At 61.9% G+C, this 22,316-nt stretch overlaps 1 protein-coding gene across 1 annotated transcript; it reads left to right on the top strand.

The window, feature by feature from the left end:
* Positions 1-9,823: 9,823 nt before the first annotated feature.
* LOC102372745 (guanylate-binding protein 1-like) lies at positions 9,824-21,818 on the top strand. The gene is given in 9 exon segments (XM_025212381.1): positions 9,824-10,059; positions 18,743-18,953; positions 19,091-19,209; positions 19,542-20,437; positions 20,534-20,746; positions 20,993-21,095; positions 21,204-21,241; positions 21,243-21,383; positions 21,471-21,818. Coding segments are annotated over 6 exon segments (1,245 nt in total). The 5' UTR covers positions 9,824-10,059; positions 18,743-18,953; positions 19,091-19,209; positions 19,542-19,900; the 3' UTR covers positions 21,684-21,818.
* The last annotated feature ends 498 nt before the right edge of the window (positions 21,819-22,316 follow it).

Below are 22,316 nucleotides of genomic sequence, written 5' to 3'. Positions count from 1 at the left end.
CACAACAGCGTCAGCCCAGCTTTGCCCCAGGCGTGCACCAGCATGAGCGGGGACTCAGGTCTCAGGGGTGCAGAAGCCTTTCATCTTCATTATCCGCTTTTTTTAAAGCTGCCCCTCAGTTCAGTCCTGCTCCTAAGCTAGCTGGGAAAGGACCAGTAAAGAGTCTTGTCCATGCAGAGCCATTTCTGGGGCCTCGGGACCAGGGCAGGATGTTGGCCCCGAGTGTCGTGCAGGCAGCGACAGGGTCCTTGAGCCGCTGCGGCGAATTGACAGCCCCAAAAGGAGCACGGCTGCATGGGGCGGCGGGGGAGCCTCCAGGAGTGTCTCGGGGACAGAGCCAGAGACTCCCTCTGCCTCCGCCGCCATCTCCATCTCCATCTCGACACCGTCCTTTGCAAATTAGACTCCGAGGTTGAAAACCCCCCGCAGCAGCGGAGGGGGCGGCTTTCCTGATTGAATTACCGCTGGCCAGCAACAAAGCCCAGAGATCAATTTCAATTTCTCATTTTTGGGGGCTGGAGATGGAGAAGGGAATTAGACTTGCTAATTCTGGGGCCGTAATTATACCTAAGGAGAGCTGGTGCCATGTAGGTCCCCTGTGGGTGGGGAGTCATTTCGGGGGGGCCGTGCGAGGCCTCTGCCGAATTTGGAGCAAGAGGGGCACTCCCCCCCGCCCCAATAATTGTATTTCCAGTGCCGCAGATGGTGCCGGCTGCGGGCGCTCGCTATAAAGAAGATGGATCGCGGTGCGTGGAGGGAGCCATCGTGGCGGGCGGCAGGGCCACTCCCTCGCTCTCGTTATGAGCATCATCCATCAGCTCTTTACAAGGCAGCCGGAGCAGGGGCTCTTGGCAGGTAAAGGCCGACCAGCCGGACGCCGTCCCCAGGGCTTTGTTTCCAGCCCCCTTCCTGTTCCCTCCACCTTCTCGCGTCTCTAAAAATGTCTTTTCAGCTCATTGAGGCCATGAGCCCAATTTGGTACATATTCACATCGGGGAGGGGAAGGGCTCGCCTCCGTCCCCAGCTGCCCAGCTCCGTCAGCTGTCTGCCTGCTACAGCAACTTATTCGGGGTCCTTGGCCAGCCTAGATGGACCCATCCGCTCCTGCTCCCTGCTCGCACCTCGCCGTCCAGCATGCCCCGCGTCCTCCTTCACTTACTTCCCGAAGTGCCTGGTGGCTTTGGGTGCCTCAGTTGCTGGGTTTGCTTCCAAAGGCTCCTTTGCAAAGCGAGCAGGCCAGGAAAGCAAAAGCATCTTGTCATCCCAGGGGCAGAGGAGAGCTTGAAAGGACCCAAGGGTGGCAGAGCCAGAAAGTAGATCGGGGGGACCCCTGCGCACTCTGAATGTGAACCCTTGGGGAAGGAGTGGGGCCGGCTCATTGCTCTTGGATGCCGGAGGCTGGAACACAAGGTGCAACGTGATCGCAGACACCCGGTCGCTCGTGCACACGCACATCCCGCCCGCGACCGCAGAGCAGACCTAGTGCAGTGTGCCCATGGAGCTGCCATGGCCCGGCCCATGACACCCGCCGGGCAGCACCTGCGAGGGCTAGGGACCGGCCTGACACCACCAGGATGGGCGACATGAAACAGCCCAGCTAGGAGGAGGGAGCCCGAGGCCGGGATGATTTACAGGATGTGACAACGGCAGCTGGAAATGATGAATAGGAAGTTGCTAATGCCGCTCCCCAGCTGGGCCCGGTTAGTATTAGCGAAGGGGAGAGAACGTCTTGGGCTATTTATCATCCTCCACCGGGTCCTGCAGCCTCCAGGACCCTGCCTCTCAAACGCCCAGTGGCCACAACACAGTTAACCCTTCATGGGACACTGGAAGGCTCGGGGCCGTGGCACTGGTATTGCAGCTGCGGGGCTGGGGCATGCTTTTCCGCTCTGACAAAGCCCAGCCGAGCAGTTTGGTGTGGCCGCTGCTGCCACTGCAACCTGCCTATTTGCTGCAAGCGGCATCTCAGACCTTTGCAAGCCAGCACCTGCTGTGCAAGGCGTGGGGACGTGCGGGTGGCGGACCAGCTTCCCTGGCCACAGAGGCTGGCAGCAGAGTGGCTCCATTCCCAAACACAGAAAACCTGTCCCGAAGGTACCGACAGGCTAAGTACCCTACAGAAGACAAGAGGGAGCTGCGGTTGGAAGCACAAGGTGATGGGGGACAGCACCAGGCACCCCCATGGCAAGTGGTTTCCACGGGCCTGGTGTCCATGGCCAGGGTTTCCGGCAGTATCCCAGCAAAAGGAGCTGTTTAAGGAAGAACTTGGAAGAAGACAGCGCGGCGGCTTTGCAAGGGTTTAGGACGAGCTTGGCCCACAAGAGGCAGCCCAGGAGGCAGCCGGAGGGTGCTTCCCAGTGGGCAGTGGACGTGGCTGTCACTGGGCGATCGCCGGGAGAGTCGCTCTCTCCAGATCAGGCAGGCGTGCAAGCACGTGGCGTGAAAGCACACTTGGGTGTGTGGGAGCGAGGCAACAGGGGAAGCCATGAAATGCAGCTGGACCCAGTGAAGAAATTCAAAGGAGCAGCTGGCCCGACTGCTGGTCCTGACTGCGCCCTCTCCTGCCCTGTGGGCCTTAGTCCCCCCACCCTGCATCCAGGCGGCATTACTAGATTTTGCAAAATCTTGCACGTCTGTTTGGAGGATGAATGGACACGAAGCACTGCCACACGGGGACCTGATGTCACAGAGCTATGGGCCGGCTATGGATTGCCGGCCGGATATGCCGTCGAAACCGATTCTTCACTAGCACAACATGGGCGACCTCCCAGCCTGCAAAAGCTCATCCTTGTCCCGGAGGAGTGGGAGTTCAAGGCTGGGCTGGCCAAAGCAGGGCAGAGGGCTTAACAACTCTGGGACAGGTGTAAAACAGTAGTGATGACCACCCGGGACACAGGGCTGCGGCGAAGCAGCCCAGGGAGGGCTCTCGCCTGCACGGCTGTACCGCAGGGCTTTGGGACGTCCTCTGTGAGGAGAGCGCTCAGCTGGAGCAGCTGCACACCCAGGCCTGTTTGCTTCTACGGCCTTTGCTGCTCGTGGTCCCCTCGCACGTGCACGTGCGCAGGCTGTAATTTGACTCTCTCATTCCTATCATATTTTTCGTGGCCGGGCATGTGGTGATATTTTGCTTTCCTGATGTTTGCCGTCCCCTGAGGAGGGGAAGAAAAGGGCCGGTGTGCCTCTGAGTCCAAGGGCCTAATGAGAGCCCCCGGCTGCAGAAAAAGCAGATGCCCTGGCCTAATCCAGCCTGTTGCTATGTAAACCTCCCTCGTGCTTTGATGTCACCTATAAATAGTCCATGTGTTTCCAATAAACCCGCATTTTACCATGGGAGCTGTTAGAGGCAGCGCTGTGTCCTGCTTGTCCCCCGCTCACTGGGGCGCCCTGCTCACACCCTGCCCTCCTCTCAAAGGAGCTCATTGTCTCCGAGAGCCGGGTCCGAGCGGCAGCCGGGTGGGTCCCGCACTGGAGAGCTGCCTCCAAGGAGCAGGACAAGGCTTGGGTGGGCAGAGCCGGCAGCCCCGGGCTTGGCATTGCTCCCTCCCCGGGCCAGGGGCTTTCTCCAGGCTGCTGGCCCATGCAGGACAGGGGGAAGACATGTGGTCTGGTGCAGGGACAGGGACCTGGGTGAAGCTCCGGCACCTTCCCAAAGGGCTGCCAAAGGCACTTGCTACAGGTGGGTGCTAAGAGAGCCTGGCCAGAGAGGGTGGTCCCTTCCTCCCAAGCTGCAACAGGGCTCGGCGGAGGGACACAGGGGACCCCAGAGTCCTGCACCTCGGGAGCCACTGACGGGCGTGCAGAAGCTCTTGCTCTTGCCCCATTAGAGCATGAGGGCAAAGCCCTACCTGGGTCACCCCGGCCCTCGCACACGTGGGCATCTGCCCTGCCCTGTCCGGCTGCATGGGCTGGGCTGGAGCAGGGGCTGTTTTGCTGCCCCAGGGGGGTTGCTAGCAGTCCTGTCCGGTCAGGGACAGTGGCAGGAGCCACTGATCTGCATGGCAGGAGTGCCCTTGGCACTTGGTCCCTTTCAACCCTAACATCTATGAAACTATGACACTTGTAGCTTGTCGGGGCACAAGGGTGTGCGGCCTCGTGCCACCCCCACCCATGATCGGCCCAGGACCCTGCTCAGGGATGGGCCAGGAGCCATGATTAATGACTGACAACAGCCCTGTGGACCCCAGAGCACTGCAGCCCCTGCGGGGGTGAAACCCCCCTGCCACAGCTGCCCCAAACCTGTGCCCGTCTGTCGTGGGCGCTCAGGCTCGTTCCTCCAGCGGCTCCTGGTCCCACCCTGAGAGTGGCGGTGCTGTGTGGTGGGGACCCCAGGGGTGTTGTACCCCCCCAAACGGGGAGATCAGGTTTTGCCCTAGCACCCACCCAAGGAGCACCATGGGGCGCAGGCCCGTGTCACCAGCTGCCCCCTTGGCACCGTCGGGGAGCGGCACCGTGTTCCCTGGTGCAGCTATGACGAGACCTCCCCTCGCCCGTGTGCCACATGGGCAGGCTGATGCAGCCTCGGCTGGAGCAAGGCTTGAGGGCATGGTGCCTGGGATAAAGATCAGCTCCCATGCGTGCACATGTCTCGTTGCACATGCAACACGCCTGGCAGGGTCAATGCGCTGCAGCATGGCTCGAGGGGCTGGGCCCTAGGGTGGGAGCCAGGAGACCTGGGGTCTGTTCTTGGCACTGCTACGCATCCTGGGAACAGGCCTCTGTTGGAGCTCGACCTCATGATTGCAGCGGGCGCGGGGAGCCCACCTACACAGCCTCGTGGCAGTGCCCACCTGCACGCGGACCTGGTGCCCGGCAAAAGAGAGCATGTGTTGTGCTTTGCTGGACCCAGTTCCTCCTGCCTGAGCCCCTGAGGCCTCTCCTGTGAGTCAGGGGGTCGCGGGACCCCACGTCTGTCTTAGGGCTCTTTGAGAGCATTGTCTATTTGTGTTTGCCTACATCTTTTTTTTTTTTTCCAGGCTTAATGGAAACCAAATCATAGCCGGGAAGGGGGTGGCGATGAAAGGGCCGTCCGCGAAGTTTGTTGCCCCTTGAAAGTATATAACGTTATTGCTGATGACATCTGAACTCGGGATTTGAAATCTCTCCGTTCTGTGTTTTGACACATTGATGTTTGAAGGAACCCAGCAGGGTTTTGACTTTCCCTGCATAATTACTGCCAGATTCAGCCCCCTTCCACCTCCCTGCCCCTGGGACACTGCTGCGTGCTCCGTAGAAAGCCTGGGGAACCTGCTGGAGGAGGCAGCTGGGCTGCGGGACGGCCCTGCACGGGATGGCCTGGGGGAGCAGCGTGTGCGCGCGTGCACAGGCAAGGGGTGCATGCACGGGCGTACGCGGGCAGTGAAGGGATGCTGCGGCTGCAGCCATGGCCGAAGGATGAATGAGCCTGGAGAGGAACTTGCAGAGTAAAGTGCAATAGAGGCCAAGCGGAGACAAGACGCAGGGGTTTGAGCATGGCCAGGCCACTCTCCCAGGCAGTCGGGGCCCGGATGCAAGGTTTGCCGTGCAGTTGCAAGGTTTGCAACGTCTATTCTGGGGTGACAACTAGGGAGCAGACGTTTAAGCTTGGCAGACGTCAGCGTGGGGGCCTGAAGTGCCGGTTCATCTCTCCCCACTCACCAGCTTGCCCGGAGCACAGAGGTGGCACATCCTCGGACAGCAACGGGCTCTGGGTGTGAACCCCTAGCTCCCAACCTGACCTTGCTGCCTTGCTTCACACCCCACCACTCGCATCGTATGCACCTCGGCCCCTCGCTCACAGGCTCTGGAGCACACCGGGGCCAGCCTGGGTGTGTGCACTGAAGGGTAGCTCCTGGCAAGAGGAGCCACCAGTGCTGGCAAGGCCTCACTCTCAGCATCCCCACGGGACACGGCACCTCCTTTTCTCCAGCCTCCTTTCGGAGACGATTCACAAGGGCGAAGGTATCGGTCCCGAGAGGGAGAAGCGTCACGGCTGAGATCCATCCACTGGTCACTCCACACCCTTCCCCGGGTCACGGCAGGACAGGGCAGGACTAGGAGGGGCACGGGCAGGGAAGGCTAAGGCTTACAGAAACTGTGTCCAGTTTGGGGCGCCCGACTGCAGAAAGGATGTGGACAAGCTTGGAGAGTCCAGGGGAGGGCAAGAAGCACCGGGGCCTATTGCAGTGGCTGGAAGCCGACCTGGTCTCCCGAGTTGGGGGAGCGTCAGGCCTCCGTCCCCACTCGGTGGCAGCTCCTTTACAAACCACTGCACTGGGGCTGGCACTAGGAAGCCTGGCGCGACTACCTGCGCGGGCTGCTTCCAGTTGTGGGCGTGAGTCGGAGGTTACATCCATCCCCCCGCGGTCTTTCATCTCCCCTCAGCTCGTGAGTCATCTCAAGCCAACACGGGACCAGATTTCCCTGCACATTGTTCCTCTTCGCCTCCGGCTCCAGCTCAGCCTCGTGGCACTTGCGCAGAAATAGGTCTCTTATCAGCAGCGATTCCTCCGGCCTGTTATCTGGTGTGAACATGTGACGCTGCTGACTGAAAGCAGCCAGGAGCTAAGTGATGGCTTCCCCGGGTCCCCGGTACGCGCACACTCGACCTGAGCGCCTTGTCAGCACTCCCGTGAAGTTATTAATGGCTACGGGGGCCTCCACCTTAGAAGCCCCCAACGCGGGACAGGTGACTTCTGGGAGGCTCTGGTTACTGCTGCCCCAGGTCTGGATCCGACCTGGGCTCTGAATGAGGAACGGGGTGGCAGTCTGCCGGGGTCTGAGCACAGTTTTCCTTGCCCTCCTTGGTGTGATGCCCTGTTGCCAGCGCCGGCTGCAGCTGCTGTACGACGGATGGGCATTGCACGCTCCCAGACTGACATGCGCCGCAGTCAAGGCCTCATCGAGGAGCTATCAGAGACACTTGTGCATGCACGGAGGAATGCCATCCCCGTCCCTGCCACTCACAGGTGCTGGTGCCTGATAACACAAGTTGCTGTTGGGGGCTCCCACAGCCAGGATTAGCTATTGCTGGCTATTCATAGCGCTCGGCCTTCTTTGGGGCCGATGTGTCCCCGCGCGGCATGCACGAGGCCTGATCCAGAGCTGGCGCAAACTCCTGCAGCTCCGTCAAGTCAAGGGTTCGCGTGAGCTGCAGGTCTGGGCTCTATGATCGATGCTGCTGATCGCAAGCTGGAGGGAAGGGCTATTTATTCAGCAGGTTTTAATTAATAAGCTGGCTCTCCTGAGCCCCTGGTGAGCTCCGAGGAAACAGGGACTCGAGGGACTGGGAGGTAGGGCTCCTCTGTTCCTTTCCCAGGGCAGCCAGTTTGCCTCTGCCCCTCCGCTCTGCTGCAGGTGCCCGTGAGCTGCTGCTTTGCATTGCAAACGTCTTCATGGCATGTCCTGGCTAACCGTGTCCTGGCTGCCCTCTCACAGCTGGGGCTCATAAGGGGTAATAGACTTCTACTGCTGCCAGCACCATACTTTGGCACAACTTGGGTCCGTGTCAGCCTATGATTGCACTGTTGGAGTCTAATGAGTTTGGGTCTCTTGGGGTGAGAGTTAGCCCGGGCTCACCTCTGGGAGGAGCTCGTGGTGCCTAGAGAGATGCTGAGAGCAGCTCGACCCCATGTCCACAGCCCTTCGGGAACGCTCCAGGACAGCCAGCTGGGCTGCCAAGGCCAGGGCACCCTGTGTTTGCCATTAAGGAGGGAGCCCGTGGGAATTACCCCATAAACATTCCTCTGGGGCCTGTAATGTCGCATCTGGTGCCACGAGACCTGGCCTCCCAACAGCTGACATAACAGGTAAAAATCCCACCGTGCATCTTCCTTTTTTACTGGGGTCTGCGGGTGATGGAGCTTCTCAGCTGCGGCAGCAGATGGGCCCGCAGTCCCGGGGCTGTCTCGGGATGCCGCGGTCCGTGCCTTTGCTTCCTCCACAGACCCGTGACTGTTCCCCCCAAGGGATGTGCAGTCACGTGCCAGCGCCCTGCCAGGCCAGACAAGCCTTGGCTGGCGGTCATGTCCCCATAGGAGACAGTGCTGGTCCCAGGGCACATCCCGGTGCTGGGTGAGGAGCTGCTCCAGTCTGCACCCTTGGGCTCGGCCATCCCCAGTCTGTTACCGCCAGGCCTCCTTGCCTTCCAGGCGGTTCCTAGCAGGCCCCCCAAGATGGACTGTCCCCCGGCAGGGCTGAGTGCTAGGCCCCCTGCACCCTCATTTGCTGCGAGGGGGTGCAGCACGGAGGGACCAGACATGCAGTGACTGCTGCAAGACAGCTGCTTGCCCAGGAGTCTGGGGGCACAGCTCTGCACATGGTGAAATCCCCTGGCTCCAAGCCACCCGTGGGGTTGGGAGGCTGCAGCCAGCGCCTAGTAGATGGTCATTTATTGATAGGGGTTCATTCTGCTTCCCCCGAGGAAGAGTGCCGATCCTCACGGCTGGGGAGGGGAGCTTGCTCGCGGGAAGCAGGCCTGGCAGTCGTGATGGACAGAGCCTCTCTCCTTCTCCCTGGAGAATCCCCTTTCCCTCTTGGCAGAAACTGCAGCAGCAAATCTGTGTCCCCCTGCCCCCTCTGCAAGGACAAGTGGAGCAAGGGAGGAACAGCCTTGGGGTCCCTGCTAGACCCTAAGCATCTGCTGCATGCAAAACCCTGGCCCCCCGCAAACGCCCCTGCGATGGGGGTGCTGGGTCTGCCAGGGGCCTGCACTCAGCCCCAGCCCCGAGAGTGTGAATGGGAGGGCGAGGTGTGGGCGCACGGGGTGCCCAGTGGGATATGCCCTGATCCCGCAAAGACCAGCGCTGCATCCCCCTTGCCAGCGTTCAGGTCCTCAGGACCCTCAGCCGCGTGCAGGGAGCGCCTCCATGCTGGGCAGGGAACGTGGATGCTGCTCGCCTCTGGTGCACTCGAAGGGCACCTAGGACAGCCCCGGTGCCTGCGAGCATGCATGGAAAGGGCGGGATCACTGTTGGCTCGCTGGCCATGGCGTCTCTCCTGGAGGCTGGCGAGGAACGTAGCGGGCCGGCGCGGCGCGGGGCGGCTGTCGGACAGAACTGGAAAGCATCGTAATTGAATTAGATGTGCAGGCCGGGCCGACTGCCTGGAAGCGCTGGGCTGGGGAGGGGCTGGGGGCACTGGAGCATGGCTGCTGCGGCCCGGCAGGGCTGCCCAGAGGTGTCCTCCGCCCCCTCCCACCTTCTCTCATTTTTATGGCGAGGCCTTTGACCCCGGGCCCGCACGCCACGCAGCCTCGCAGGGGATACGGAGCGCAGTGCGAAGTCCCGCGGCCGCCTCCTGCCTCTCCTGCCCCTGGCATACACGCGCGGTGTCCTGCCGCCCGCCCGCCTCGCTCTCCCCTCGCCCGAGAACATATTACTGCAATAAATAATCCCTTCCCCGGTGTCAGAGCAACCGGCCCTGGGCTCTCCTGCTCCCCACCCGCACCACCGCCTCCAGGGAAGAAATGCAGAAGGAAAGCTTTGTCGCATTTGGGGGAACGGGGATACTTCCAGTGCCCCTATTAGCCCCACAGACCCCGGCTGTATTACCGTGTCCCTGTGAGCCTGCAGGCTGGGCCAGGTGGGCTGAAAGGCCTTTCCGGGGCAGTCCTGGAGAGCCCTGTTACTCAAGGAGTAACGGGAATAGTCAGGACCGAAATGGGGAGGTTCCTCAGTGGAGACGGTCAGCATGTCTGTAGCAATGGGCGCACCGAGTTCATGTTTCATTGTCCGCTGATTTATTGCCCCTTGAGTTAATTATTGACCTGAGCTTTGCCTTGGTCAATATTTACCTCCCCAGGTCAATAAATCTTGACGTTCACCTCAACAGAAGTCAATATCTGCTTAGTGTTTGTCTATTCCCTCTGCTGCTAATTTTGCTGAAAGCTTTCATTTGTTCTTCCGAAGCATGCCCCGCGCGGGTGAGACCTGGCACGGAGCCCGACGGCCTCTGCGTAGGCGCCGTGGGCGAGCGGGGTGAACTTCACCCGACGAGTTTGGACGTGACCTGGAGAGAGGAGGAGAAGGGAGATGGACAGGTGTGAGCCAGGGCCTGGCTTGTCCCGTGGAGCCGCATCGCCAGGTCGGTGCAGCGCCCGTGACAGTGCCTCGGAGCCGGGCTGGGCTCACACACGCATCTCGAATTTGGCTCCTGAAGGCGTTTGTGGAGCTGGTGGGGGGCAGGGAGGTAGCGGCGGAGCACGCACAACTGAGTGTCTGTCGATGTGCGGGGAGGGCGGTGGGTCTCGGGCCCTTCGGGCAATGGCAAGGCTTTGCAGGCAGCTGTCGGGCACTTGGGACCCCCTGGGCAGGGGGAGTCCGACCCGTATAAGGGGCCTGGAGAGCCGAGCAGGGAGGTTCCTGACTTGATGAGTGCCGTCTCCGTGGCAGGATGTTGGACCGGCATCAGCATCGGGCCCCTTCCCCATGCCAAGCCAGACAGGCGCAGGCACCGTGTCCACCCCCCCCCAGCCCCGGGCTGCGACGCCTCCACGCGCCTGCTGGAGTATCGGCTGCGACTGGGGCTGTGCGCCAGGCCACCCCATCCCCTTGGGGTCCTGCCTCCCAGTCCCTACCCCTTCCTCCTTCCACGAAACGGAGGGAGATGAATTGCTGACGCGTCCCCTCTCCTTTGGATTGCCCTATGACAGAGATTAATTGGAGCTGCTGTAGGAGGTTGAGGGGCTGGCCGGGAGCGGGGTGGAGGTGAGGAGCGTGCGTGCACCTGCGTGTGCCTGCGTGCACTGGCGGAGGTTAAAGCCCCATGGCCTGGGAACCTGCAGGCTCCAGACGCCCTGATCTCCTGCATGGGGAGCTCCGGGCTGGGCTCCCTTTGCAGCAGGCGGATCCAATGTCCTGGTCATGCTCACGGCGAGCTCACGGCAAGCACAATGCACGCTCCGCTGCGCCCGGGAGCAGCGATCCGCAGGTTCTGCCTTTTGCTCATTTAACTGGGAAACAAACAGCATCCCTAGCATTGTCCCGTTGCTCCGCCTGCCCGCAGGACCCCGCCGTAATCCCCAGCCCTTACACCCGGGGCCGGGTGGGACTCCGTCCCCGTACCTTGCTCCGGACTCCGACTTTTAATATTTTAATTGAGTTAATTGACCTGGAGTCGTCTGTTGAACTCTGCCTGACCTTTTAAATAACAGGTCAAGGATTTAGCTCTGCTGCGCTGACCTGTTCCCTTATCTGCTAGTGCTGCTCCTCTCTCAATTAGCTGCCAGCTCCCGGACTCAGCAGAGTTGGGACCTCCTTGCGGGCGTCGGTGGGTAACGGACGGCCGTGCCCGCGGTCCGGGCTCTGACATGGAGATGATGGGGCCTCCTTACACCGCCTGGCAGCACTGGGTGCAGGCAACTTTGCAGCCCGGGGCTGCTTTCTTCAGTCCTTCAGAAATCCCCGGGGATGACTGCTGGTTACACGTCTTGTCCTAGCACCCGGGGCACCAGTCTCTGCACAGACATAGAGACCGTGTGTGTGTGTGGCAGGGGCAGAAAGGGACAGGTGTCACTTGGCATTGCAGCCCTAGGAAGTATCATTGCCCTGTTTCACAGATGGGGAAACTGAGGCAAGGGGAAGGAAAGGCAAGGCTGCAATGCAATACAGCAGTCAGAGGGGTTGCGTAGATGCTCCAGGGTCACAGGCCCCATCACGGAGGTTCGGAGCAGGTGGGGGGTCCTTAACCCTCCCAGGGGTCAAAGATGACATTGAGGAGCGCAGTCACCCTAGAGAGTCCCCTGATGAGAGCGGGGCAGTCGGCAGTCAGGTCAGCGCGGTCACAAACCTGGGCTGGGAAGGGCCAAGGTGTCTCCCGAGGGGTTATGGGAGCAGCTGGCATGGCCGTGGCCCGGGCAGGGGGGTCTCAAGCCTCGGGTGAGAGCACGGACCCAACTGGCTGCAGCTACATGAGCCGGATCAGAAGGGCTCAGCCCATAAAACCATGTCTGCAGGCCCCAGTCGAGGCCGGCTTTACTCTCTGCCCTCAGAGGACCTGGCCAGCTGCCTTCTGCGCGCCAGCCGTGGGCCCTGGCCTCAGCGGCTCTGGGCAGCACTGGCTGGGCCATCTCAGTCCATGCTGGATGCCCAGCTGCCCTGTCCTAGCAGTCGGGGAAGGGCTGGCACTGGGGTGCTGAGGGCAGAGCTGTTCAGGAGTGGGGAGCCGAGCGACTGAGAAGGGGGCTGGAGGTGGCCACAGCCAACAAGGGGTCTGCCCCTTCCCCTGCCCCAAGGACGTCCTCACAGGGCCTGTTGGGCTGACGCTGCCAAGCCCGGGAGGGGCAAGAAGGGGGTTTCTAGCAGCCGGGGGAGGAGGAGGCAAAGTTGTCCCATCGCCGGGCACCGTGGCTGAGTCCAGGCTTAATTCTGGCCCTGGCTCTGGGTGCGAGCATCCCCAGCCCGGGGAAGGGGTTTCTGCCCCTGCCAAAGTGCTTGATCTGGGTAGGGCCAGCTTGACCACACGCGGAGTGGAGGCAAAGGCGCTGGGCGGTGCTGCTGATTCTTGCCACTGAGGGACCGGCAGGGACTTGCGCGGATGGAGAGTTTCATCACCCCCCTCCAAGGGGTCGGTAAGAAGCCAGCAAAGCGGGCGCTGCATGCGAGGCACCCACCCTCCTTCCAGCCTGCTCTCGGGACTGCTGCTGGGCACCACAGAGCCGCCTGCCCCTGGGCATGCAGGGCCGCCGTGCCACGTGGCTGCAGGAGCTGCCAGCTCCCAGTGTCCTTGGAGACCAGGCGTGATGCTTATAGCACCTAGGGGAGGGTGCTTGGGGGCAGGAGCTCCTGGAGTCATGGGACTGCACTGTCAACGGGGCTTTGGCTCGAAAGGCTCGTTGGCACCCACATAACTATCCGGATCCTCATCTCGAGCACAGCAGCTGCTTCGTCCTGTCCGTGCCCCATGTCTTTTCAGGGAGCCACCGGTCCCCCTTTTACCAAGCACAGAGGGTGCCTGGGAATACAGGTAAAGACCCGTGACGCCGTAAAACTCCATCGGATCCAAGTTCATCTCCGCGGAGCCGGGCCGGAGAGGAGCTCTGGGCGCTGTGCCCTGCTGCCGGAGCGCCGGGCGCTGCATTCCACGGGATCAATATCTGCCATTGTCGCGCTGAGGAATGCGAGCGCGTCGGAGTCTAAAATTAAAGCGCTGGGATTGAGGCATCTCGGGTTACCAGAAACAAGACTCCATTGTGCTCCTGCCGGGGCTCGGGCCTAGGACAGGGATGGGGCTGCGAGTGTTTAGAAACCGCCCAGCTGAGCGCGGGGGGGGGACAGCCAGCCTTTAATTACCACGTTTCCATGCACGGCTCTAATTGAAACCCTCCTGCTGAGCCGCTCCCGCCGCCCCAAGCACCCCGCAAGACGCACGGCTGAGCGGGGGCCGTTTGCAAGGAAGCCCCGAGCTGTCCGTGCTGGGGCGAACGCCCCGTGCATGGAGCGTTCTCCATGAGGCTTTACCGGCCGCCGCCGCTCCAAGCTGGCTCAGGGCGTTCAGCACGTTAATGCATCAGCTCAGGCTCGGGGCTGTCAGGGCCTGCACCCCAAGAGGGGGAAGCTGAGGCACAGGCCTTGTGACTCTCCAGAGGCCATTTGGGAATCCCAGAGCAGAGCCAGGCCGGGAGCCCCTTGCTGGAATTGCTATAAGTGAGCATCGATCATTGTCCTCTCTTGGCTTCACCTGCTCTCGAAAGCTCCAGGTGGCTGTGACCACACTGAAGTGCCGTGACTCAAAGTGCCTCGACCGCTTCGACCAGCTGCGGCATCAGCAGGCGCTATAAATACGTCAGCAGAGACCCACGGACAAGTGACACAACCGAGGTTGCGAGGCAGGATCAGTAGCAGAGTTTGCTCGCATGCAGTCATAGCAGGGCACGCTAAGCACTAGAGAACAGCGCTCCTCCATCCTGCTTGGTAGAGGCTGAGTCTTCCCTGCGTCCCGTCAGGCTGCCGGGCTGACACGAGCTGGTCCCTGCCTAGGTTTGACAGCACACCGTAATGAATGCTGATGCAAAAGAAAGCCCGCTGGCCCCTGCCGAGGTCCGGTTGGAGTCTAGGAGGAGCAAAGGAGGTCTGCTGACCCCTCCGGCCACTCCGGCCTGGCACCCCCCGCTTTGGGTCCTGCTCTGTCTGGAGCACGGTGCAGCCAGCACAGCCTTGCTGCCCATCCTGCTTCTTGCTTATTAAGCAGGACGGTGCCGTGGCACGTTCTCCTGTGGAAGGGGGCAGTCGTCGGCAAGGCTCCCAGCAAGAGCACTCACACCGAGCACTCGCAACGCGGGTACTTCGTCTGGCTGCCCACGTGGGAGCCAAGCTCTTCCTCTCCCAGCCATCCATGTCCATGGGCCTCAGTTTCCCTTCTGCAAAGTGAGGTGGTACCCACCCCTTCCCTGGCCCAGAGCTGAGCACCTCAGGTCCCCGAGCCGAGATCTCAGGGTCCTGCTGCAGCAAACCAGATGGCTGGTTACTATTTCCTCCTGTTCATGGGAGTGAGAAGGGCATTGAGGCAGCTTCTGCCTTTTGCACTGGTTTTAATTGCACAAAGACCTGGATCTCTTTAGCCATGTCCTGCAATGCAAATGGCCTGGCTCAGGGATCCCAGCGCGGCTGCTCTGTGCAACCCTCCGTCAGCAGGGCCTCAGGCTCCAGCCTCAGCCGGCTCCATGGGCAGGGCTTAAAAAAAAAAGCCTATTAGCGACACACATTTTAAGCACAACCAGATGTGGGAGATGAAGCTGTTAAACCCCTTTTGTGCTCTCCGCGGGGGCCGCGCGGGGTTCTTCGGCCCCATGCCCTTCCGTGCCTCATCTATTGGGGCTGCTGAAATGGGCTCTCGTTCATGCTGTGGTAGGGAGCGGCGTGGAGGGGGCGGGGGGATGCACAGGGCTGTCAGCTCCAGCAGAACCAGGTCCCAGGCCCCCTTCCTATCCCCACACGCATGGGTGTGCATGCGTGTGCACGCATTTGCATGTCTCATTTAAGGACCAGCGGGTGCAAATGTAGCTCAACAGCAAACGCCTGTCGGTGAAGGGCTTTGACGGTTCTGTCCTGTGCGGGGGAGCAGGTAGCCCAGCCCTGCGAAGGGCAAGGAAGCAGGGTGGGCGCAGGCCCCGCGGGCAGTCAATCACAGGCCCTTTGTAATTGTATGTAACATTAATAAATCAGACAAATGAAAATAGCTCCAGCCTTGTAGAGCGTAAATCACCCTTCTGTGGGGCCCGGCGCTTTGCCGGCGCGTGCAGAGGGATGGCTGTCGCAGGTGGCAAAGGCCTGGGTCTTGTTCTTTAGCAACAGGGACAGAATGAAGACCAACGCGCTCAGGGCGTTGCAGATCCAGGCCGGCTCATGGCAGGGCTCTCCTCCTGCAGCTGGTGCAGCTCTCCCTCCGTGCTGGACGACTCCTCCTGGAAGCGCTCACGCAGCAGCTCCTCCTGCGGGAACACGCGTGTCAGCCCCCGTTCAGCCCTGGGCTCCGGCATGGCATGACGTGGCATGGCGCGACCACCCTCCTGCCCCTGTACCCACAGCGTCTGTGCCTCTGTCTGACTCAGCTCCTCCAGCAGCACCTTCTGCTCCAGCTGCAGCATCTCCTCCAGCTGCTGTATGTGCTCCTCGTGGCTGCGCCTCTGCTCCTTCAGCTTGGCCTGATCCTGCCGCACCAGCTCCTGCTCCTGCACTGCCGCTTCTGGCAGGCCACACTGGGCTGGCAGTGGCGTAGGGGGTGCGTTATTGAACTTGCCACCCCTGGCATCATGTCCCATCCAGCCCCTGCCCCTTGGCATCGCTTCACGTGGTGCCTCTGCCTCGCGCACTTTCCATCCTCTTCTCCTTCTCCGCCAGGGCCTCGTCAGCGCGCAGGATGGCCTGGGCTGCCAGCTCCCTGGAGGCGAGGAAGTCCTGCAGGGCTGTGTTCGCCTGGGCAAGGAGCAACACACAGGGACAGGCTTTTTGCAGGGAGCGCCGGGTAAGGCAGGGGCCTTCCCCTCTGGATCCAGCCACTGCCCAGGTGCCCGCCCAGCTGCCCACATCACTCCAGGCAGGGGCATGAGGGCAGTGGATGCCCAGGACAGGGGCCCTGACACCCGGCTGGCCCCAGGTGCCCAGCCTGGGGGTGCGGGATCCCTGGGAAAGCCCTAGCAGACCGGACAGCCCAGCTGGGCCCTACCTTTACCCCACTATGCCCGGCACCTGTTGGTAGTGCTCTATTATCACCTGCCGGTCACCCAGGAAGCGCTGGTGGCCGCCAGGCACCGCGTAGGCACTGTCCCAGATGTGGGTATCCAGGTCCCGTGAGACCTCTGCGAGCACGGCCTGGCAGCGCTGCAAGGAAGCCTGTGCTATACGATGCTACGCTCTACGACGATGATTTCTCATCAAACAGGCGACAGAGGGCAGGGGAAATCTCTCCTAATTTACACAGCTACAAGAGCGCTTTGAAATTGCTGGACTAAAGGGTACGAGAAGAAGGGTGAAAGTGCCAACAGCATGCGTGCTTCCAGAGTGAGAAATCTCTCTCTGGCACAAACTACTGCCATGCCCAGCTTTCTTCTGGCGAGAGGATCCACGCCCGGGGAAGCTGGAGAGAAACAGACTGCTCTTTGTTGCCTGTTTGGTGAGAAATTATCACCGTATAGCTAAATACTGGACTTTGCTTTGGTTTGGGCTCATTGCACCTTGAAGACTTGTAGTGAATAACGCCTTTCTGTCATTTATCCAACCAGGGTCCTGTCAATCCCTTGGGCTAGTCCGGGATCCTAGGTTTTTATTTGCTAACACCTTCCTCATTCAGGAAGGGACCCACACTTTCCCTGACCCTCCTCTTGCTCCCAACACACCTGTCGAAGCCCTTCTTCTTCCCCTTTACGTCCCTTGTAGCTGCAACTCCAGTTGTACTTTGGCCTTCCTGACTTCGTCCCTGCACCCCCGAGCAGCGCCCTTATACTCCTCTTCAGTCGTCTGTGCCAGCTTCCCCTTCCTGTAAGCTTTCTTTTCATGTCTAACCTCATCAAAGAGTTCCCCGCTAAGCCCAGCTGGTCTTCTGCCACACTTGCTGGTCTTCCCGCGCATCGGGACGGTTTGTTCCTGCACGCTTACTACGGCTTCTTTAAAGTCCAGCCAGCTCTCCTGGACTCCTCTCCCCCGCAGACTGGCTTCCCAGGGAGTCCTGCCCACCGGTTCCCTGAGCAAGTCGCAGTCTGCTTTTCTGACTTCCAGGGTGCTTACTCTGTGGCTCTCCTTCCTCCCTTTCCTTGGGATCCTGAATGTTCGATTATCTTGTGGTCGCTGCTGCCCAAGCTGCCATCTACCGCTGCATTGCATCCCCCACCAACTCTTCCCTGTTTGTGAGCAGCAGCACTGGTGCCAGCTAGGGGCTCGCTTGGCCTCTCCTGCTCTGGAACTCTTCCCCCGCCTCCCGTGGCCTGCAGGGCCAAACCAAGCTGCCCACCCTGGGCCAAACCCTGGGCCATGTAGCTCCCTGAGCGGCCACAGGTGGGTCCTGCACAGGCTGGCTGTCTTGCCTCCGGTGCAGCATACTGCTGTGTGCTCATTGCTGCGGCCGGGCCCGTGCTGGTCTGCCCTTCTGGGTTATCATGGAGTAACCCCCTCCGGGATAGCCCCTGCCACCTTCCTGGGCTTGCCGTTGTCCTGGTAGTCAGCGTGGCCTGGAGGCTGGGGAGCCTTGGGAACATGGGTGTTACACAGGTGTATGTTTGTGACCAGTGGGTGTGTAAGATCACCTGCATGGGCAGTGGGGCGGGATGTGTCCTGAGCGTTGGCGTGTTTGCATGTGCACACGTGGGAGAGACCAGCCACCCCTGTGGCCAGCTCAAGGCAGCAGGGTGTGTGTGAAACCATGAGAGTCATGCTGCAGGCAGCTGGGAGGTATTTCTACATACATACGGTACGGATGTGTGCACAGGTTCATTCACCCCTTCCAGCAGCCTCACCCGCCTGGGCTCCAGGATTTGCTTTCGCTTTCCACCCAAGGGTGCTCTCCTGGCTCCAGCAGTGCCAGTGAGACAGTGAGGCAGACAGGGAGATGGAGGGACGCGTGGCACAGTAACAGGACAGCCAGCCCTGAGCCCACACATGCGCACTCTGGGAGCAGGTAGGAGCCAGGTGCCCACGCCTGCCCTGGCGCCTGGGTGTGCAAGTGGCTGTGAGCCAGCGGGGCCTGGTCCAGGTGTGGGAGACGCAGAGAAGGGGCTGAGTCTTGACCCCCAGGACACCCCCATGCTGCCCTAGGCTGACCCTGTGACCCAGAGCCCTCGGCCTGGTCCCCAAACCCCTGCACCCGCACCCCAGAGCCCGTCACTTCCCTCCTCATCCCAAAGACCCGGGTGGGTTTTTTTAAAGAAATGTTTCGTGATCCAAGCCACATCAGGAAAATCAAGTCCAAATCCATGAGTCAGTCCAGAAATATAAGCGTCCCTACAACTGGCAAACATCCTTTACCTCCACTAGGAGCTTCAGATGTTTCCAAAGTCTTTTGGCAGGCATCCTATGTGCAGGTTCAAGCCCAGAGGCTTGGGGTTCAGATGCCCCCAAGTGTTGCTTGCTCTCAGCCATATGGCTGCAGGAGCAAGCTAGGGAGGAGCCTCCCATTTCAATAAAGTGGGCATAAAGCCCCAAAACCTCAGCGGGTACTAAACACACCAGAAGAACAGTTGTTACCGAGAGCACTTAAGATAAACTGCCTTCATGGACCCAGATTCATGGTATTTCCCCATCCGAGAGACCTGTGTCCAGCTTCACCCATCCTGCCGCAGGCCGCCCGCCCAACAGCGATGGCATCGGAGACCTCCATGCCAGCCCCGATCTGCCTGATTGAGAACGACCCCACAGACGGGCTGCTGGTGAACCAGGAGGCGCTGGCGCAGCTGCAGGCTGGGAGCCAGCTTGTGATGGTGGTGGCCATCGCTGGGCTCTACCGCACCGGCAAGTCCTGTCTCATGAACTGACTGGCTGGCAGGAGAACGGGTGAGTGCCCGGACACCTGGGTTCACACCCAGCCTGGGGAGGGGAGTGGGGCTGGGGGGTTGCAGCAGGGTGGGGCTGGGAACCCCGACGCCTGGGTCCTGTTGCTGTCGACAGCCCTGGAGCCGCTCTCCCCGCAGGCTTCTCCACCACCCAGTCGCACACCAAGGGCATCTGGATGTGGCGCTTGCCCCACCCGCGCCGGCCCCACCACACGCTGGTGCTGCTGGACACCGAGGGGCTGGGTGACGTGGCGAAGGTGAGCAAGGTGCAGCCCTGGGGGCTGCTAGGAACATGGTCTGGGGTCTGGCAAGGCTGCTGGGAGGGGGCAGCTGCGAACCGCACAGGGTCCGGGGTGTCACCTGGGGTCTCCCTCCCCTGGGTGGAGGCACACTGGGCTCCAAGCGCTGGGGATTGATGGTGCAGGTCAAGCAGATGAGACGGGAAGCTGGAGCTGGCTGCGCCTCTGTGGCCCAAAGCCCTGGACCGAGGATATCTGGGTCCTGGCCTGGAGAGCTAGTCCCTTTGCCCCTCCGGTGCCTCAGTTTCCCCCAGCCTGGGTCAGATGGGGCTTGTGCGTGGGTCCTGCAGGGCAACACCAAGAACGACTCGTGGATCTTGCGCTGGCTGTGCTGCTCTCCAGCACCCTGGTGTACAACAGCCTGCGCACGATCGACCAGCGCGCCATGGACCAGCGCAGTATCCTCGGCCCTGGGGCTGGGTAACAACCCACTGCTGCGCCCAGCTGCGGGGATGTGGCGGGTCCATGGGCCGCGGGGCCTGTCCCCGTCTCAGGGGCACTGTCATCCACGTTTCCTGAGCCAGCCCCAGCCACGTGACGGAGGTGACGCAGCACATCCAGGCCAAGGCAATGCCCGGGGCCAGCCCGCTGGTGGGAGAGAACGGGGCCGAGTACGGCCCCAGAAAGCAGAGGGACTTGCGGAGACATTATGAGCCTGGGCAAGGCTGGACGCATGAGGCCCAGGAGACATGGGAAGGAACCTGACCCCGTGGAGTCCCCCTGCCCCGCAAAGCAGTGCAAGGACGAAGCAGACTCCCCCAGCATAGCTCTGCCATGTGGCCGTGCCAGTCGCGGGCTGAAGGGGTGTCTCTGGGACGTCTCTGCTATGTCCAGTGCCCATAAGGGGAGGACAGAGGCCCCAGTACCAGGCCCACGTCTGTCCTGGAGTGGGTCTGGGGAGCTACCGCTGAGCCGTGCCGCCCGCAGTGCTGGGGGACGTGGTGGTGACCTACGTGGACGCCATGCACAGCGGGGCGGTGCCCTGCCCCGAGAGCGCCTGCTGGCTCTGGCGCAGGTGGAGAACGCGGCGGCGGTGGAGGATGCTGTGGCCCGGTACCAGGCGGTGCTGGGGCCGGAGGTGGCACTGCCCACAGAGACGCTGGCGGAGCTGTTGGCGCTGCACCCTGCGGCGTTCATGGCACGCGCCTTCAAGGACGACATGCGCCAGTTCCAGGGGAAGCTCATGGCAAGTCCCGTGGCCCTGGGGGCATTGCTGCTCTGGCCCAGCCCCACTGCTGGGACATGCCTCTCATGCCCATCCCGCACGTCCTTCTCCCCACAGCGCCGGCTGGAGCAGCAGAAGGAGGAGCTCTGCCAGCGTAACGAGCGGGCATCCCTGCAGCGCTGCCAGGCCGTGCTCGCAGAGGTCTCACACGACCTGGATGCCCACATCTGCAATGGGGCCTATGCTGTGCCCGGCGGCTACCAGTGCTTCCTGGGCGACCAGGGGGAGATGCTTGAGCGCTACCGGCAGGTGCCGGGCAAGGGGATAAAGGTAGGGCCCAGCTGGGCTGTCCAGTCTGCTAGGGCCTTCCCGGGGATCCTGCACCCCCAGGCTGGGCACCTGGGGGCAGCCGGGTGTCAGGATCCCTGTCCTGGGCACCCCCTGCCTTCATGCCCCTGCCTGAAGTGACGTGGGCAGCTGGGCGGGCGCCTGGGCAGTGGCTGGATCCAGAAGGGCAGGCCCCTGCCCTACTCGGCGCTCCCTGGAAAACGCCTGTCCCTCTTGCCTTTTGCCCAGGCTGGCAAGGCCCTGGTGGACTTCCTCGCCTCCAAGGAGCCAGCGGCCAAGGTCATCTTGCGCACTGACGAGGCCCTGGCAGAGAAGGAGAAGGAGGTGGAAGGTGCGCGGGGCAGGGGTACTGCGTGAAGTGATGCCAGGGGCAGAGGCTGGATGGGACGTGATTCCAGGGGCGGAGGGTGCAATAATGCACCCCCTACGCCACCCCCAGCCCAACATGCCAGGGCGGAGGCCGCAGCACGGGAGCAGGGAGCTGTTGTGGCAGGAGAAGGCCGAGCTGCAGCAGAAGCCGGAGGAGCAGAGGCGCAGCCACGAGGAGCACGTGCGGCAACTGATGGACAACCTGGAAAAGGAGCGGGAGGCGCAGCTGGAGGAGCTGAACTGGACAGTGGTGCAGAAGCTGTGGGAACGAGGGCAGGAGGGTGGTCGCGCTGCACCGTGCAAGGCCGAATGGGGGCTGACATGCATGTCCCCGCAGGAGCAGGAGGTGCTGCTGCGCGAGCGCTTCCAGGAGGAGTCGTCCGGCATGGAGGGAGCGCTGCACCAGCTGCAGGAGGAGAGCCCTGCCAGGAGCCGGCCTTCTGGGGTCAGCACCGTGCTGGGCCGGCTGGGCGAGCTGTTGTCCCACACGCTCGGGGGCGTCATGGACAAGGGCGTGGGCTTGGGCACCCGGCTCCTCGAGCGGTTCTGAGGGCAGCAAGGAGCCGCACCGCCTGGGGTGGGGGCTGCTTTGTTCCTGCTGCCACCGTGAGGGCCGGGGCAGGGAGGGGGCAGGATGCTGCGCTAAATGGGGCTGGCAGCCTGGACCCCAGGCTTGTACCCAGCTGCAGGAGGGGAGTCAGGATCAGGACTGGGGGATAAGTGCAGGGGAGGCGGGGGAGGCGAGGGTTTGCCCCAAGCCAGGTCTTAGCCCCCTGCTCTGTACCCATGGCCGAACACACGGCAGCCTTCCCCTGGCAGGTCATCCTGGGGCGTGTGGGTGGTGGGTGCTGAGCTTTGGTGCCGGCTGTGATAACAACTCTACAAATAAAGTGTTTTGTGAATCCTGCCGGTCCCACATGATGCTGAGTGCCCGCCAGGAACAGCTGAGGAACGAGATGCCCAGCGCCCCGTCTGCCCGCAGGCCGAGGGCCGGTTGCGAAGGGTCCCTGTGCCAGCACAGCGGGCGCACTCATGCACAGGGAGTGCACACAATCGGCTGCTTTGCAGGAAGGGCGGCAGCGTGGCCCCCACCTCCCCACGCCGGCTCCCAGCTGCCTTGGCCCCCTCCCAGCCCGCAGGGGCCACTGCCACGGCTCTGGGGGTTGGGCGCGAGCCCAGGTGT

This window comes from Alligator sinensis, unplaced genomic scaffold, assembly GCF_000455745.1.
Source record: "Alligator sinensis unplaced genomic scaffold, ASM45574v1 scaffold1329_1, whole genome shotgun sequence".
Classification (NCBI taxonomy): Eukaryota; Metazoa; Chordata; order Crocodylia; family Alligatoridae; genus Alligator; species Alligator sinensis.
Note: the sequence above shows the minus strand (reverse complement) of the source record. Positions and strands in the feature narration are given on the sequence as shown.